This window comes from Homalodisca vitripennis, unplaced genomic scaffold (genome assembly GCF_021130785.1).
Source record: "Homalodisca vitripennis isolate AUS2020 unplaced genomic scaffold, UT_GWSS_2.1 ScUCBcl_7467;HRSCAF=15163, whole genome shotgun sequence".
In the NCBI taxonomy this organism is placed as follows: domain Eukaryota; kingdom Metazoa; phylum Arthropoda; class Insecta; order Hemiptera; family Cicadellidae; genus Homalodisca; species Homalodisca vitripennis.
The window spans coordinates 1-14,719 of record NW_025783636.1 but is presented as its reverse complement, the minus strand read 5'-3'; the positions used below and the strand labels follow the sequence as shown (position 1 = coordinate 14,719).

The following is a 14,719-nucleotide window of genomic DNA, read 5'->3' as shown; positions in this document are numbered from 1 at the left end:
AATGTTTGTAGACAAGAGTAATGATAACTCTCCTTTTTTCTCCTGCTCCACGCTTTTTAATATGTCTTAAAATTTCGGGGGGGGTCCGGACCCCCTGGACTCCCCCCTTCGCTACGCCACTGATTATAACTGTGTTTAACAATATTAGTTTTGGAAAGTTAATAGACCAGTTTGTGATAAACTAGTAAACTTGTCTATTTATCCTTTAAGGCAACTTCCCATAGGTGTTTGCAAAATGATATGTGCGTCTACTTATAATGTCTAAATTATGGATTGTGTCTATTGAAAACTGAAATAGAGTATATTGTGTAAGTGTCTATAGCTTACTACAGAGATAAATAAATTAATAAAATATCTTGCACTTATTTTATATATAAAACAACAGATGTTTATGAGTAGTCCTTGTTGATGTGTAAACACTTGTTTTAATTGGAATTAAAGTGAACTAGGACAGTTCTAACAAATGAAGTTAACATTAGCCCTGGTAAAGTCAAGTCAAAATTTACTCAGCACAAACCATGCACATAAAAAGTGTTGAATATGAAATACAAATGATTATATGTTAATGATCATATTTTCTACAGACTACTTAGAATAACTTAAAAACTCATGAAGGGCGTAATAAGGGTTGTTTAACATAAAAGGTTGTAATGCCTTTTTTAATTTATTCTGATCTGGTTCATTTTTAATCGTAATAGGTAGTATTTTCCAAAACTTTGTTCTCACTTGTGATGTTTTTCAACTGAAAAAAGAAAGCTTGCGTTTTTTTATGTTCAAATCATTTCTATATTTTGTACTATACATATGTATTTTAGAGTGCAGACTAAATTTGTATGGATTATTTTGTTTGAGTAATATACAGTCAATTATATATAAATACATATTAATTATATACCGTCAATACTTTTAAACTTTAAAATATTCTTTTACGTGATCACCATACTTTAGTTTCAACATTGTTCTAATTCCTTATTTTTGAAAGATTAAAGTCTTATCCAAATTATTATCAAAGATTCCGCCATATACACACAAACCAAAACCAATATGGGAGTATACATGAGAATGATAGATCATTATTAATACAGGGACAACATAAGTATAACATTCTTTCATATATAAACCATAAATATACTTTGTTGGGTTCTAAGATTAGGGGTTTTTTGACAACTGTAAATTAAAAATATTACTGACACTTGTTTGGATTAGATATTGTTTCTTCATTTTCTGTTAAATAATATCTCTAAAACTGTCTTTTGAATTCCCTATTTCCATATTAATAAGTCAAGAAAAAGGAAAGTAAAAGGGCCAGTGGTACCCATTTGTGCAATAAAGATACATGAGTAAATATTAACAAATATAAACATTTTTATTGGAAAGAGTTTACACTACATCACATAATCTCCATGCAAATTTAGGCATTTGTCATAAAATGTGACGTGTTTTTGTATTCCAGCGTCATAGACCTCTTCGCCAGCGTATTGAGATACCTACATGTCATGTCTCGTTTAAATTCTTCATCGCTGTCATATCTTTTTTCCCCAAAAAAGTATAAAAAGCTTTTTCCCCCCCAAGCTTCATAAAGAGATAAAAATCCAAAGGGGCCAAGTCCAGTCTATACGGTGGATGGTTGAAGGTTTCCCACTTGCTGCAAAAGTGTTGTGTTATCGTAACGAGAATGACACCTGTAGACAATACACCTCACTGTCGATTTTGTATAGCCTGCCATAATTTCTTTAATGTTTCACAATACGTATTAACATTAATTGTATCTCCACAGGCCATAAAATCAATGAGCAGTACACCTTGTCAGTCCTAGAAAATGGTTTCCACGAGTTTCCTGGTGGACGGAACTGTCTTGAATTTCTTTGATGTGGTTGGTGAATGAGCATGATGCCACTCCACTGTCGTTTACTCTCAGGTGATGCATAACAAACCCATGTTTCATCCGCAGTTATGATGCAAGTTAGGAAAGAGTCTCCTTCATCAGAATAACATCCCAGAAATGTCAGTATTGCAGCCATATGCTTTTTTTTGTGCTCATCTGTAAGCATGCGAGGGACCTATCTTGCACAGATTTTTGAATAATGCAGATGGTCTGATAATTTCATCAATTGATCGAGACACACTAGAAATATTCACAGAGTTCATCAATTTTCACGTGCAGATCGGTCTTCATGCATTCGTTTATTGAGCTTAGCAGTTGGTCTGTAATGACAGATGGTCTCCCTGAACACTCCTCCTCATGTGTATTCTCCCTACCCAGGTTGAAGTTACAATGGCAGCGCTGAACAGACAACACACTCATCACATTGTCTCCATACACCTCCTTTAATTGGTGATGAATATCACAACGTCGAACGTTTGGTGCATTAAGAAATTTAATCATGGCCCTCACTTCACAACTGGCGGCATTCTCAATTTTGTTTAAATATTATAAATGATCATTGACACAACAAAGGCAATGCTAGCATCACGCAACCTCGCACAGAGTAGGCAGAAAAGTCACTGATATGGTCTGACCCTACCCAGTGGCTACACGCGTCGTCATATTTCATGCGGTGCTAACGGGTACTACTTTCCGGATGACCCTCGTAAATCAGTAAACATGAAACAATCTACACTGAATGTTTAGTGCTTCATATATTCTTGGTGGTTAGACACAAATATTATAGAACTATATAAATGAAAAGATAATTTAAAATAAAGAATTGAATTTGTTGATTGATAACTCATAATTTTTAAATAAAGAAGAAATTAAAGATATACTAAAGAAATAAACATTTATAATAGTTTACATAGACTAGATACTAATGAAAGGATTGATTATAAATAAGCATAAACCAAAAGTAATTTAACCATCTCAACAAATGAGTAAGAGAATTATTTTGATTAACCTATAATACAATGGTGTTTTTATAGATTTAAAAACAAATGATTTATTCAATTTTAAACTCTTGTCAACTTTGGATTTCACCGTTTGTTTACTACCATTTCATAAATGTTCTAAAATGTCTGTATTGATTGTTGCCAATAGTATGACTTTCTTGTATTCTCATATGTTACAAAGATGTGATACATCGACGAAGACTATTAATGCTAAGTTAATGGGTTTAAAAATTTTTTGTTCCTTTGTCAAAAACATTAAAAAGTTTGGTATCATAAAGTGAACGATTTGTCTACATATTATTCACAAACTAGCTAGAAATAATGATCCATATTTCTAATTGACAACTCGGTACTGACCTCGCCCTTAGCCATCACCATGCCCTGCCCACTGAATGGGTAAAGACTCTTGACTTGTGGTACTGCCTTCTCCTCCATGACAGTTCGGTATTCTATCCTCTCAACCGGCTCTTCCTCCCACACCTCCTGTGGCACTAGACGAGCTTCCTTCACCCACTCCTCTCTCGTTTCCATCTCTTCAACCACCTCCGGCTCTTGAGACAACTAAGACACACAACAAAATGGAAATGGTTAATTTCTTCATTGGATAAAACATCGAAGAGACTAATTGCGCCTATCGCCTAAATAGAGAGTCCAGAAAAGATCTTTTAACATACCTCCAGTGTTGAGATTCCGGCCTTGATCAATGTCTCAGCCTGAGTGTTGAGGCTCTGTATGTCTCCACTATATGCTCGCAGCTCACCCTGAAGGTCTCGGTGTCTTTGCAGCAGTGACTGTGCACTCGGCTCATCCTCTCCATAGTCACTCGACGTCAGCAGAGCCATGCGCTCGTTCAACCACGATTCTGCTTCATTGGCGTCTGTATAATACTGTAATGAATAACATCAAGTCAGAATTGTGTTACCTCTTGTATGATTTGGTTTATACTATAATAAAACACATTATAAAATAGTATTGTGTTTATTTATTTATATTCTAAATATTTTACATAACACTAGCATAGTATTAAGCCAGTGATTTTTTTTATGTAGTCTACACTAGGCATATTCACTACGTTTTTGTATTGTGTGTTGTATTTTGTGTTTACAACTGACAAAACCCATTTATATAATTTCTATACGATACAATTTCTATATAGGTATAGAAATACTAGACTATATTACAGTTTCATGCTATTTCAAACAAATTAAATATTAACGTAAACCAAATTAAAAATAAAAAATTTCAGAATAAAAATATTAGCTTGTTTTATGTTTACTGTGTATGATTTTTAATTTTAAGACATAACATTTTTGTATGTGAAGGACTAGGATTATCACATTTCTGTATTGTCCAAATAATCAATCTGTTACACTGTATACAAGAGAAAATGTTCATTGTTAGTTAATCTGCCCTACACCAAATGGAGTAGAGTAACTAAGTTCTCAGGGGGTACTTACAACTTTTACAGAATTTAAGTGTTTGTTGTATTTTCACTGTCCACTGGAAATCTTCTTACTCTCATTACACGAGGAATGTATGTAATATAACTAAAAACTTGTGTTTGCATGTTTTTCAGATAGCTGATTACTAAATTTAAAATTTTCCTGAAATAAACTTGTGCTGTTAGCTATTACAATCCCCTCTATTCCAAAGGGAGGGTAATTTTAACTTTATTAATTAAAAATCATTGACAGTTCAAACATTTTTAGGTCCTTTAAATAAATATTCCGTGTGCCAGCTGTTACAACAAAAAAGTGGAAGGTCCAACAAGAGCTATGTGACAACGAATCAGAGCATCGCGACTAGAGGTCAATAGTTCCAAAATGGAACTATTTCGACAATACTACCATTACAATGAATCAGAGAATCATTTGTAGATCATTCCAAATGAAACTGAAACTTTAATTTTTATCTTATTATTTTTAGTAAACCATATTTAATGTAATTTGTAATATGGAACCAAAACAACACTAAATAAAGAAATATTGTAATAAAATTAATTCATTTTCAAGTAATTAAAAAAGATGTTAGGATTTAAAATGTTTTAAATTTTAAATTGTTAAACAAATTTTAATCACTGATTATTAGTTGGTACGTTTTTCAATTTAGCCATGTTGCAATTAAACAAGTTTGATAAACATGAAGCAACAAGAAAATATGAAATGAACATGGCGTTTCGTTGCAACAGAACTGTTAGACGGAAATGCTCCTTGACTGTCTCTGTATCTGGAACTGGCTTTGCACACTTCTAGTTTAACCCTTTAAGGAGTATGGACGTTATATGATGTCTTCCTTTGATAGTCTAAAATGAGTAATGGATAAAATCCAAAAAATTACCAAAAGGAGTTAAAAATAAAAATCTTTAAAATCTCTTTCAAAATTTGTATTTACATTTGAAAGCTTAATAAAAAAGGACTAAGTGTTCTACAAGTCTATATTTCAGTACTTTTTCAAAATCAAATGTCTTATTTCCTCACTACAGCAGATTCTAATACTGTCTGCCATTTGGACAACAGTAACAAACTAGATGGTTGCTCAACAAATATGTCACTCTCAAAAAATAAATATGGCCACAGTATGCAGTATACAAGGAATGGCTAGTTATAATGTGGTGGCGTATTCTGACAACAAGGCGATGCCCGCGAGACGCAACCTTGAGTCGGTGGCTTCTACCAGGTATCTACTGCGATGTGTTGGTAAAATCAGATTACAAGTGAATGCGAGCACAAACATGGAAGTTAAGTATGTTGCCGATAGATTGAACCACTTTACAGACTAATCTACCTAAAGACAATCAGTAATAGCAATGCATTTACGATAATATAAAAATACAGAGGCTAAACGTCATATGACGTCTGTACTCCTTTGGGTCACTATAACAATATACGTCATATGACGTCTTTACTCATTATGTAGAGTTTACATGCACCCCTTAAAGGGTTTACTTGTGGAAAAGAAATAGTTTATTTGATTTACTTTTCTTTCAAATATTCACAACCTTAATGGAACATCAATGGTGAATTATTAATACCTGGAAAGCTTCAGCAGCATCATCCAGTTGTTTTTTCCTTGAAGCAACAAGATCGTTGAGAATCTGCCACTGCTCCTTGAGACTATTGATGCGAGTCTTGATGTCATCTGACTTGTTGTGATTCTCGGCAACCAGACAGTTCCCAGCCTCGCACAGCTTGTCACACTTTGGCCTCCGCACCTTCATTTCATCAACTAGAACCTGTATAAATAATTGTATGTGTTTTTAAAGTGTTGACCATATTCTGATTCGATATCCAAAATTAAATACAGCATAACAAATGTACTAACTACTCAGAAAACTGAAGTTACGAGGTATGACTAGAAAAACCCAGACCGAGATTGAAAAACTGTATTTGTAAAATTTATAATTTGATGTTATCACCTACATCATGTATTCATCTCATCTGTCTCTAGCAAATTTTCCATTATGATTGCAATGCTGCAGATCATTTTCAGTAAGCCCTTTCATGACTTCCGTCATGGCATAACTAGGACTTGGCTTTGGGGGGATAAATCTGTTTGAAGAGCACACCACGGGGTATGAAATCAAATTAGAAATTCAACCACTGTATTTCAAACAAGATGGATGGCTGTTATATAAATGTTTTAATTTTTGGGACTTTTGTTGTTTCTTGTTAACTCACTTGTATGTTTCACTTGTAGATTGTCCAAGTTTGAAAAGAAATTTGATGGTAACTGGCTACTCTTTCTGGACACTCAACATTCTTCTGACACAGAGAAAAAATATTAAATGCTTGTAACTAAGGGCGGAATGATTACAGGAGCTAGATGAAACTTGAGCGGAAGGCAGAAGGAGAGTTATGTGGCCGACTGTGCTTTATTCAACCTTATTAATTTTCTTCTGTGGCTACACCAACAGTAATGCGGTTTCTTTCTAGCCAAACCTCTAGTTTAATTTTAATTCAAGGTTACAAGTGACTTAAATATTCTTAATTTTTTTGTTTATAATACATTATAATATTTATTGAAACATATAGTTTTAATTATAAGAATTAAAACTGCAACATACTCATTTTACATATTTCATTATTTGATGGACTAAAACACATGAGAGGATAACCTCATTACTGTTAATTAATTTAGACATTAATTTCTCTAACCACAATAGCCTTCAGGTTAATGATACGACTCACAACTTAGGCGCCAGAGTATACAGCATGCAATGCTAATTGTGGGTAAAAGTATAATGCTTACTTCTTTAACTGACCTAGGTTAAGTTTCCAATTTTAAATTAATAGGCCTACCAACAAGAGTGTTTGGTTTTTTTATGAGTAAAAAATACTACGTTAGCAATGACCTTGATGAGGTCTGACATTTACTCGTTTTTCAGTGGTGTCAGATTATACAACATAGTGTACTCATAAAACCAAAAATTAAAATTAAAAATTACGATAAATTTAATCAATAATTAATTTCAAATCTTTTATAACAAACTAGCAAAAGGGCCAACTCAATCTCAACATTTGAGATTAGTGATTTGCTGCTCCTGGACATTCACAAGGTTTCCCAGAAGTGACACATCAGGTTTTGCTGTGCCCCGTGTGGGTTCAACTGGAAGGTATAAACCAGAAAAAAGTGTGCTGGGTACACGCACAACTTGGTCTCGTTCCAACAACAAAGTCTCTGATATCCCTGACTACTTAACATTTCCCAACCAGGGTCCGAAGTGTCTGACTTCTGAACCAGTACATGACACACATTGACAGAATCCAGCCCACGTTAGCTTTATCCAATACCAGATAGGACTACTACCAGTGCCATCTCAAGAAATCCGAGCTTGTCATGTACTAGAACAGTTGAACAAGACAAAGAAGAAAAAGTAAAGAAAAGAGAAAAAAAGACTACTGGAAAGTTCCAGCATCAACAATGGAAGAGGATAACCAGATTGGCAAGAAATAGAAAAAAGAGTGGAATCACATTTCCAAAGGAAATAAAATGAGTATCCCATGGAAGCAGCATATCGCAAGTAAGTGGAAGTATCACCATACTTAACTCAGGTAACCCCTGTGATCGCCATTCACGTACTTATAAAAAGATTATGACGCCCTTGGGAGGGGGAGGAGGGAATTTATTATGAATTAGAATCTTATATAACAATATGAAAAAAGATTTGTAGTTGAATTAAGGAGAATTCATTAACACCATAAGTGAATGTTGTGTACCTTATGTTTCTGCTGCAGACTAACAACAGCTCGAAGATCTTTGGCAGAAATCCCAGTCTTGCAGATTCTTTGCTTTTCCACTAGCCAGCCCTCCTCATCCTCGTGGTCCTGTACAAACTGGAAGTACTTGCGGGCCTCCTCCAGCCTGGCTCGCCGCTCCTTGCTACTCTCCACCAACCTACACCACATCAACAAATGTATGGATTTAATTTCTTCTACATAATACGAGATCAAGTAAAACTAATTAACACATTTTCAGCTACATAAAAAATGTTGGGTAGCCAATATGTATGTATTTCCTAAACTAAAATACAGTTCCTAAAAAGATAAAGTACCTATCCAAAAATATTTAGATACTAAAATAGTTTAGAATTCCAATTTAATCGGAATACATTAAAACTTCAGCTACTCAAATTTTATATCATGCTAAAATCTTCATATTTTACATCCACTCAGTCAAATTATTTACTGTTTTAGGTGTTAATAAAAAATCTATAAGTACAAAAAGTGTTTAAAAAACCACACTGTAATATGGCTTTCTCCAAGGGTGTTGCATAGTATCAATTATGATAAAAATTATTGAACTATTTATTATTGAAAAAGATGCAGTTACTGCTTGTTTTAAATTATCAAAATTGGATTCAAACATTTATAGGATATTGTACATGGTATTGATTTAGTACTAAATATAGGTTTGAATAGCCATACAGATAATAAGTATATTAAGTAGCTCAGATCTCACCAAAACCAGGTGCTTTCACACTGTTTGAAAGCAAAACATTTTATTTTATACTCTAAAATGAAAAATTCTTGAAGTGAAAACTTTAATGTACTTAAATATTGAAATCCAAGAGAAACATCTAAAAATGATCCCTAGGTTAAAATAAAAGTGATGTCAAAGCCGATTATGTCAACAATTAATACAAAAACACATTGCTATCTTAATAGCCATATAACCAAAATGAACAATAACAAACCTTGAGAGCAAACTGTAATATGACATTCTAATATTTCACAGAGATTGAATCGTCTTTGATCTTTAAGCCGGGTCCACACTGAACAAATGTTTGACAAACATGTTTTACAAATATGTTCGTTGAGGTGATCAGGGACAAACATTTTAAAAAGTTTGGTCAAACATTGTTTGTCAAACAAAAAATTACTGTTTGGCCAAAAATTTCAGTGTTTGCTAAAACAGTCAGTGCTGAGCTATCAAATGGAACAGACATGAACGATAATTTGTTGTACCGTCGTCGTCGCCATGCTTGTATAGCCGCGGCGTTAGTGTTCATCAACTCACCTAGACCTCGAAGATGGTGGCAGAGGCAGCTGTTGCAAAGGAGGTACGAGTATAGTGGTGAGGACTTGCATACTGACTTGAGAGCTGGCTGTTTGTTCACTAACTTTACACGAGTGTCAAATGCAGATTTTGAAATACTTGCTAACATGATAGGACCCATGGTTGCTAAGAAAAATACAAACTGGCGAGAAGTGATAAGTGTGAATGATCGTTTGGCTATAACTTTACGATTTTTAGCAACTGGTGATTCTTACCATTCTTTGATGTACTTATTTAAAGTATCAAAGCAAAGCATATCCCAAATCGTTCCTGAAGTGTGTTCTGCCCTTGTTAGTATGTTGAAGGACTGTATAAAGACCCCTAGCAAACCAGAAGAGTGGAAATCGATTGCAACTGATTTTAAGCGAGCTTGGCAGTTTGACCAATGCATCGGTGCTCTAGATGGCAAGCATATTGTGATACAAGCTCCAGAAAACAGTGGCTCTACTTTTTTCAATTACAAGAGTTACCACAGCATTGTGTTAATGGCACTTGTAGACTCTAATTACTCGTTTATCTATGTGAACATTGGATGCCAAGGACGAATATCTGACGGTGGTGTTTTTAAAAATTGTAGTTTGTGGAGAATCTTGGAAAATGGAACAAGTCTACCTGAGGAAGAAGCTTTACCTGGAAGATTATTTGCTGTCCCATATGTGATTGTGGCAGATGATGCATTCGCCTTACATAAGCACATAACGAAACCGTTCCCAGGCCACCAAGAAAAGGGAAGCAAAAAAAGGATATTCAACTATCGCTTGTCTCGAGCTCGCAGATGTTCTGAAAATGCCTTTGGAATTCTCAGTTCAGTCTTTAGAGTACTGAGAAAGCCAATGCTCCTAGACCCAGAAAAATCTACTCTTGTTACATGTGCTTGTGTCCATTTACATAACTTTTTGCTTCAAAGCAAATCATCAGCAAATGTATACACACCTCCTGGTTCCCTAGACAGCGTAGCTCCAGATGGGAGTATTGTTCCTGGAGATTGGAGAGAAGACAACCAAGGATTGCAGTCATTTTATCCACTTCCTCGAATAGGAAGAAAACACAGTGAGTTTGCGAAATCTGTGAGAGAAGAATATGCAAACTACTTCGTCTCCAACATTGGTAGTGTACCGTGGCAAAATGACTACTCATGAGCAGTGTGGGATGAACTCTGGTTCCTTTTGGCATAAACAACTACAGCTGACTTTTTTATTTTATAAAGTTTGAATTTTTTTAATTGGAAGTGATGTTAGTTAGATGTTCTTCGAAATTTGGACATTTACCTTAAAGGCTGTAGGTAAATATATAACAAATCATACATAACTTAATCCATAACTATAACCTAATTATAATTTAACTAAACCTAACTGTAATCTAACCTAACTGTAAGGTAAATCAAATAAATATTACTCACATTGTATCCTGAAAAACTTGTATTTTCTTGAACAAACACTTAATACAACACTCTTAACAAATACTGAATACAACACTGTTAACCATCATTAAATTGTATTAAATGTAATAAAAAATAACTGCAACAACTGATTAGAAGTGTAAATGTTATAAGTCCTCAAAGTATCCAGAAACTGTATTCATTGATGAGGCTATCAATGAAGAAATATTTCCGATGTCTTCCTCTTCCACTGGTTTCTCAAAAGTTCCTGGTTGTTCAGATGTTTTGTTTTGTTCAGGTTTTTCAGAAACGTCCTTGTACTCTTCCATTTCAGCTTCAAAAAGTATATTGTCTATCTTGTTTTTAACAATGCAGAGTCTCATGGGGTTTTTTATTTTTCTTATTCGGTTGGCAACGCACTCCCCGTAAACTGTATGCTCATCTTTCGTTGGTTTTGGCTCTTGCTGCATTTCGTTGAAACAAGTTGTTATGATATTAAATGCTTCATCAACTAGTTTTCTTTTATTTCCTCGTTTGGCAACAGGCTTACTACTGACACTACTATTCGAAGTGCCACTAAAAAGACTAGCAGACGAAAAAGGTGTGCTGGTTCTTGAAGGGCCAGCAGATGAAAGTAAATCTTCATTTTCACTCAATAGATCTTCAGAAACTTCATCCTGTGTCTTGCTTGACACTGTTTGTCTAGGTACATTTTTGTCACTTAAAAACTGAAAAAATTGTAAACCCCACCAAGCCTTTTTCTTGTTGGCAGTTCCCATTCCTGACTTTGGTATTACTGCCTTTTTCTCTCTTCTAAATTGCACTAAAAGGCTTTCAATTTTTTTCTTAACTTCTTCGGTATTGTTTACACCTAACTCTTTAGCTATACTAGAGTAGGAATCTTTCCTCTTGTATTTGTTTTTATAGTTTGGTTCGTTAGTGTCCCAAAGTAACCTATGCGATTCGTACAGCTGTATTAACGAAATTACATTATCTTGTGTCCAAAAGTCCTTACTCATTGTTCTTCACTTACCAATCGAATAGGAAACACAAAGAGCAGCCACTCACTAACAGAAAACACCACAATAGACCTGTTTCTGACTAGGAACTCGCATAGACTGACGACACACAGTTTGCCAGTTGTCGCTCTGAGAGCAAACATCGAGTCCAAACAAAGATGGCGGCACTGTTCTCCCCTACCTGGAAATATTTTGTTTCTTGACGCGTCCACACTGGCCACGGGCAAACATTGTTTGTCAAACATAATAAAATTTGGCCAAACTGTTTGAACAAACATGTTTGTCAAACATTTGTTCAGTGTGGACCCGGCTTTAGAACAAATTCATTGTAAGAACGGTTTAGGTCATTGATTAGAATAATTGCTGTAAATAGCCAAAAAGTATTTATACAATAAATTAAACATTTAGACAATGAGAAGTAAATACTTGGTGTAAGCAGTGTTGAGTTGCTGGAGGCGGGTCTCTAAGAGCGGGGCCTCCCGGTGTCCAGCCGCCACATACTGCTGGCCTTGACGTGACAGTCTGCGCACACTCTCCCCCATCGCCACAGTCACCTGCAGCTCCAACAGACTGTGCTTCTGTAGCAGTTCCTCCACTCCAAGCAGGTGGCCACAGCCTGCCACATCACCAGACTGGAAGTCCACCTGCCAAACAACATCACTGTCTATTTTCAACAGTTAACTTTTTATCCCATTGGTAACTTCTAACAGAATGGCACTAAATTCTACATCAAGGAATTATTGTATTTGATAACAATACCACATAATATTATTAATGTTTCAAAATGAATGGTTCTATATAGAACCTTATTACTTTTTTTATTAACCCTTTACCATCACCACTTTTTGATGATGCATGCAAAAACAACATTATTTAATGAAATTTGTTTTAATCATTAATATTTTATTGTTGTTGATTTCAAATTACAAAGTAGATTTTTTTCTTTTAGATATATACATATATAATAATTATAAATATTAAACATGTTTATATATAATCCTTACTTGAACATATTTTGAACTCAAAACACAAATATTGATCACTGTATAATATGATTACTGTATAATACAAACCTCTTTACTCAATAAATTACTCGTGTAATAGGTCTACAATACCATTTTAGCTGTCTGCTTGTTATTATTTTGAGGTCACAGTTGGGATTGCTAATTAACCCTTTCACATGCTATTTTTAGCACAGGATTTTCAAGGCTTGGTACTGTATGGTTTAAAAGGTTTTTTAGTCTCAAAAAATATTGTTATGATCATGATTTGATAATAAATGCCTTGCAAAACATGAAATGACAAAAACTGAATGGTTTTTTTAAGAAAGACAAATAAGAATACACTGATCCCATCAACTTCCGTACAATCAAACCACTATTAATTTAAGGTGGGCACACCCATCAACCCCCCACAGACAAGTGATTCCGTAAGTGTACACTAGACCGCAAAAATCACTATCAGACCGAGGACGGCTCTGCATTGTCTAAAAGGAGATTTAATTTCTTAGATATGCAGAAAACTCACGATTTCGCTACCCGATTTCTTCCCCTTATGCTTCTGTTGAGGATTTCATGTGTGTAATAATCTTGTCACGGAAAGGTTCCATAAAGCTTGGTAATGGGTTAAATAATAGACTAACAAGAATAATATCCTAATTATTTAATGCTGTTTCAATTTCTTTATGTAATTTTGATTTTTTTTTTTTTTTTATATTTTTTAAAATACCTACAATCAAACCCCAATAAGTTTTATAAATCCGAGTTTCTGCACTATATAGAGTCAATGGAGGTAAAATGGTTAGAGAATAATATTTGCTTTGAGTGGTAAGAACAATACTGGTGAATAAATGTCGAATTTTGAGTTTAGTTGGAGTTGTGGTTTAAAGTAAAATTTCTGTACTTGGCAGGATGTTCTAAACAATCAGTTTTCTTAGTGAAATTTATCAATTAATTAAAAACAACACAATACAATGTTTGAGAATGGTTATAACACAATTGCTAAGCTATAAAGTAATATATTTAAGTTGAATTATAAATTTTATATAACATATGGCTATTTGGCTACAAAATCATGGTTTTTTCAAAAGTATTGTTCTAAAAATATATTCTATTAAATTAAATTTTAAAAATAATAATTAAAATTTGTGTGAAAATAAAAAGTGTAATGCTAATACATATAGTTTTAAATAACGGGAAAAATCACTATTAGCTATTAAAAAATATCAGGTAATTTCTGAAAACAAAAAAATAAAATCTTTATATTTTTATAACATTAAAAACCATTAGGTCAATTTGAAACCACATGTAACACTATAATATCTGTTCATGAGTAAAGTATGCAAGTGACCGAGCTGATTATCCTTCAAAGCTATCGTTAATACTACAGAGGCTATGATATACCTCAAGATCTGTGATGGTGGTCATAACGGTGTCTATCTCTCGCAGCATTGACATGAGTGTACAAAGCATCCCAAGGTTGACACGATGGCGGTCCAACAGTTGGAGCAGGTCCTGCCAGCGCTGGGTCACCTCCCGCTCTTTAGTCTGCACTCGCTCACACCCATGGTAGTTCTCCCGCACTAACTCCTCACACATATTCTTCAGGTCATGGAAACGTTCTTCCTATGGTAAAATATGTTTCTCAGTATTTAATATAATGCCATGAGCCTAAAAATTACAAAATTCACTAAGAAATAAAGTAATACGTACGGTACAACAAATCTACGTACCCTTGCCAATATGTCCGCACTGATAGCCTCGTGTTTCTTGACTGTGGCATCGACCTGAGCCAGACTGCTGCCATAGCGAGGATCAGACAGCACTTGTATCATCTCTTTGAGGTACCCTTCTCGCAGAACACTCTATGCATAAAATAATGA

The 14,719-nt window shown here is 34.5% G+C and overlaps 2 protein-coding genes across 2 annotated transcripts in view; both read right to left on the bottom strand.

Annotated features, from left to right (window-relative positions):
- Positions 1-14,701, bottom strand: part of LOC124374212 (spectrin beta chain-like) — a gene marked incomplete at its 5' end in the record, with an annotated part of 68,787 nt that extends 54,086 nt beyond the window's left edge. Inside the window, 7 exon segments of the mRNA XM_046832472.1 lie at positions 3,244-3,447; positions 3,561-3,773; positions 5,918-6,118; positions 8,103-8,280; positions 12,265-12,482; positions 14,241-14,462; positions 14,570-14,701. Coding sequence (XP_046688428.1) covers positions 3,244-3,447; positions 3,561-3,773; positions 5,918-6,118; positions 8,103-8,280; positions 12,265-12,482; positions 14,241-14,462; positions 14,570-14,701 — 1,368 coding nt within the window.
- Positions 10,987-12,151, bottom strand: LOC124374211. The gene has a single exon (XM_046832471.1). It carries the CDS (start codon positions 11,836-11,838, stop codon positions 10,987-10,989), a length of 852 nt encoding a protein of 283 aa, XP_046688427.1. The 5' UTR covers positions 11,839-12,151.
- Positions 14,702-14,719: the final 18 nt, after the last annotated feature.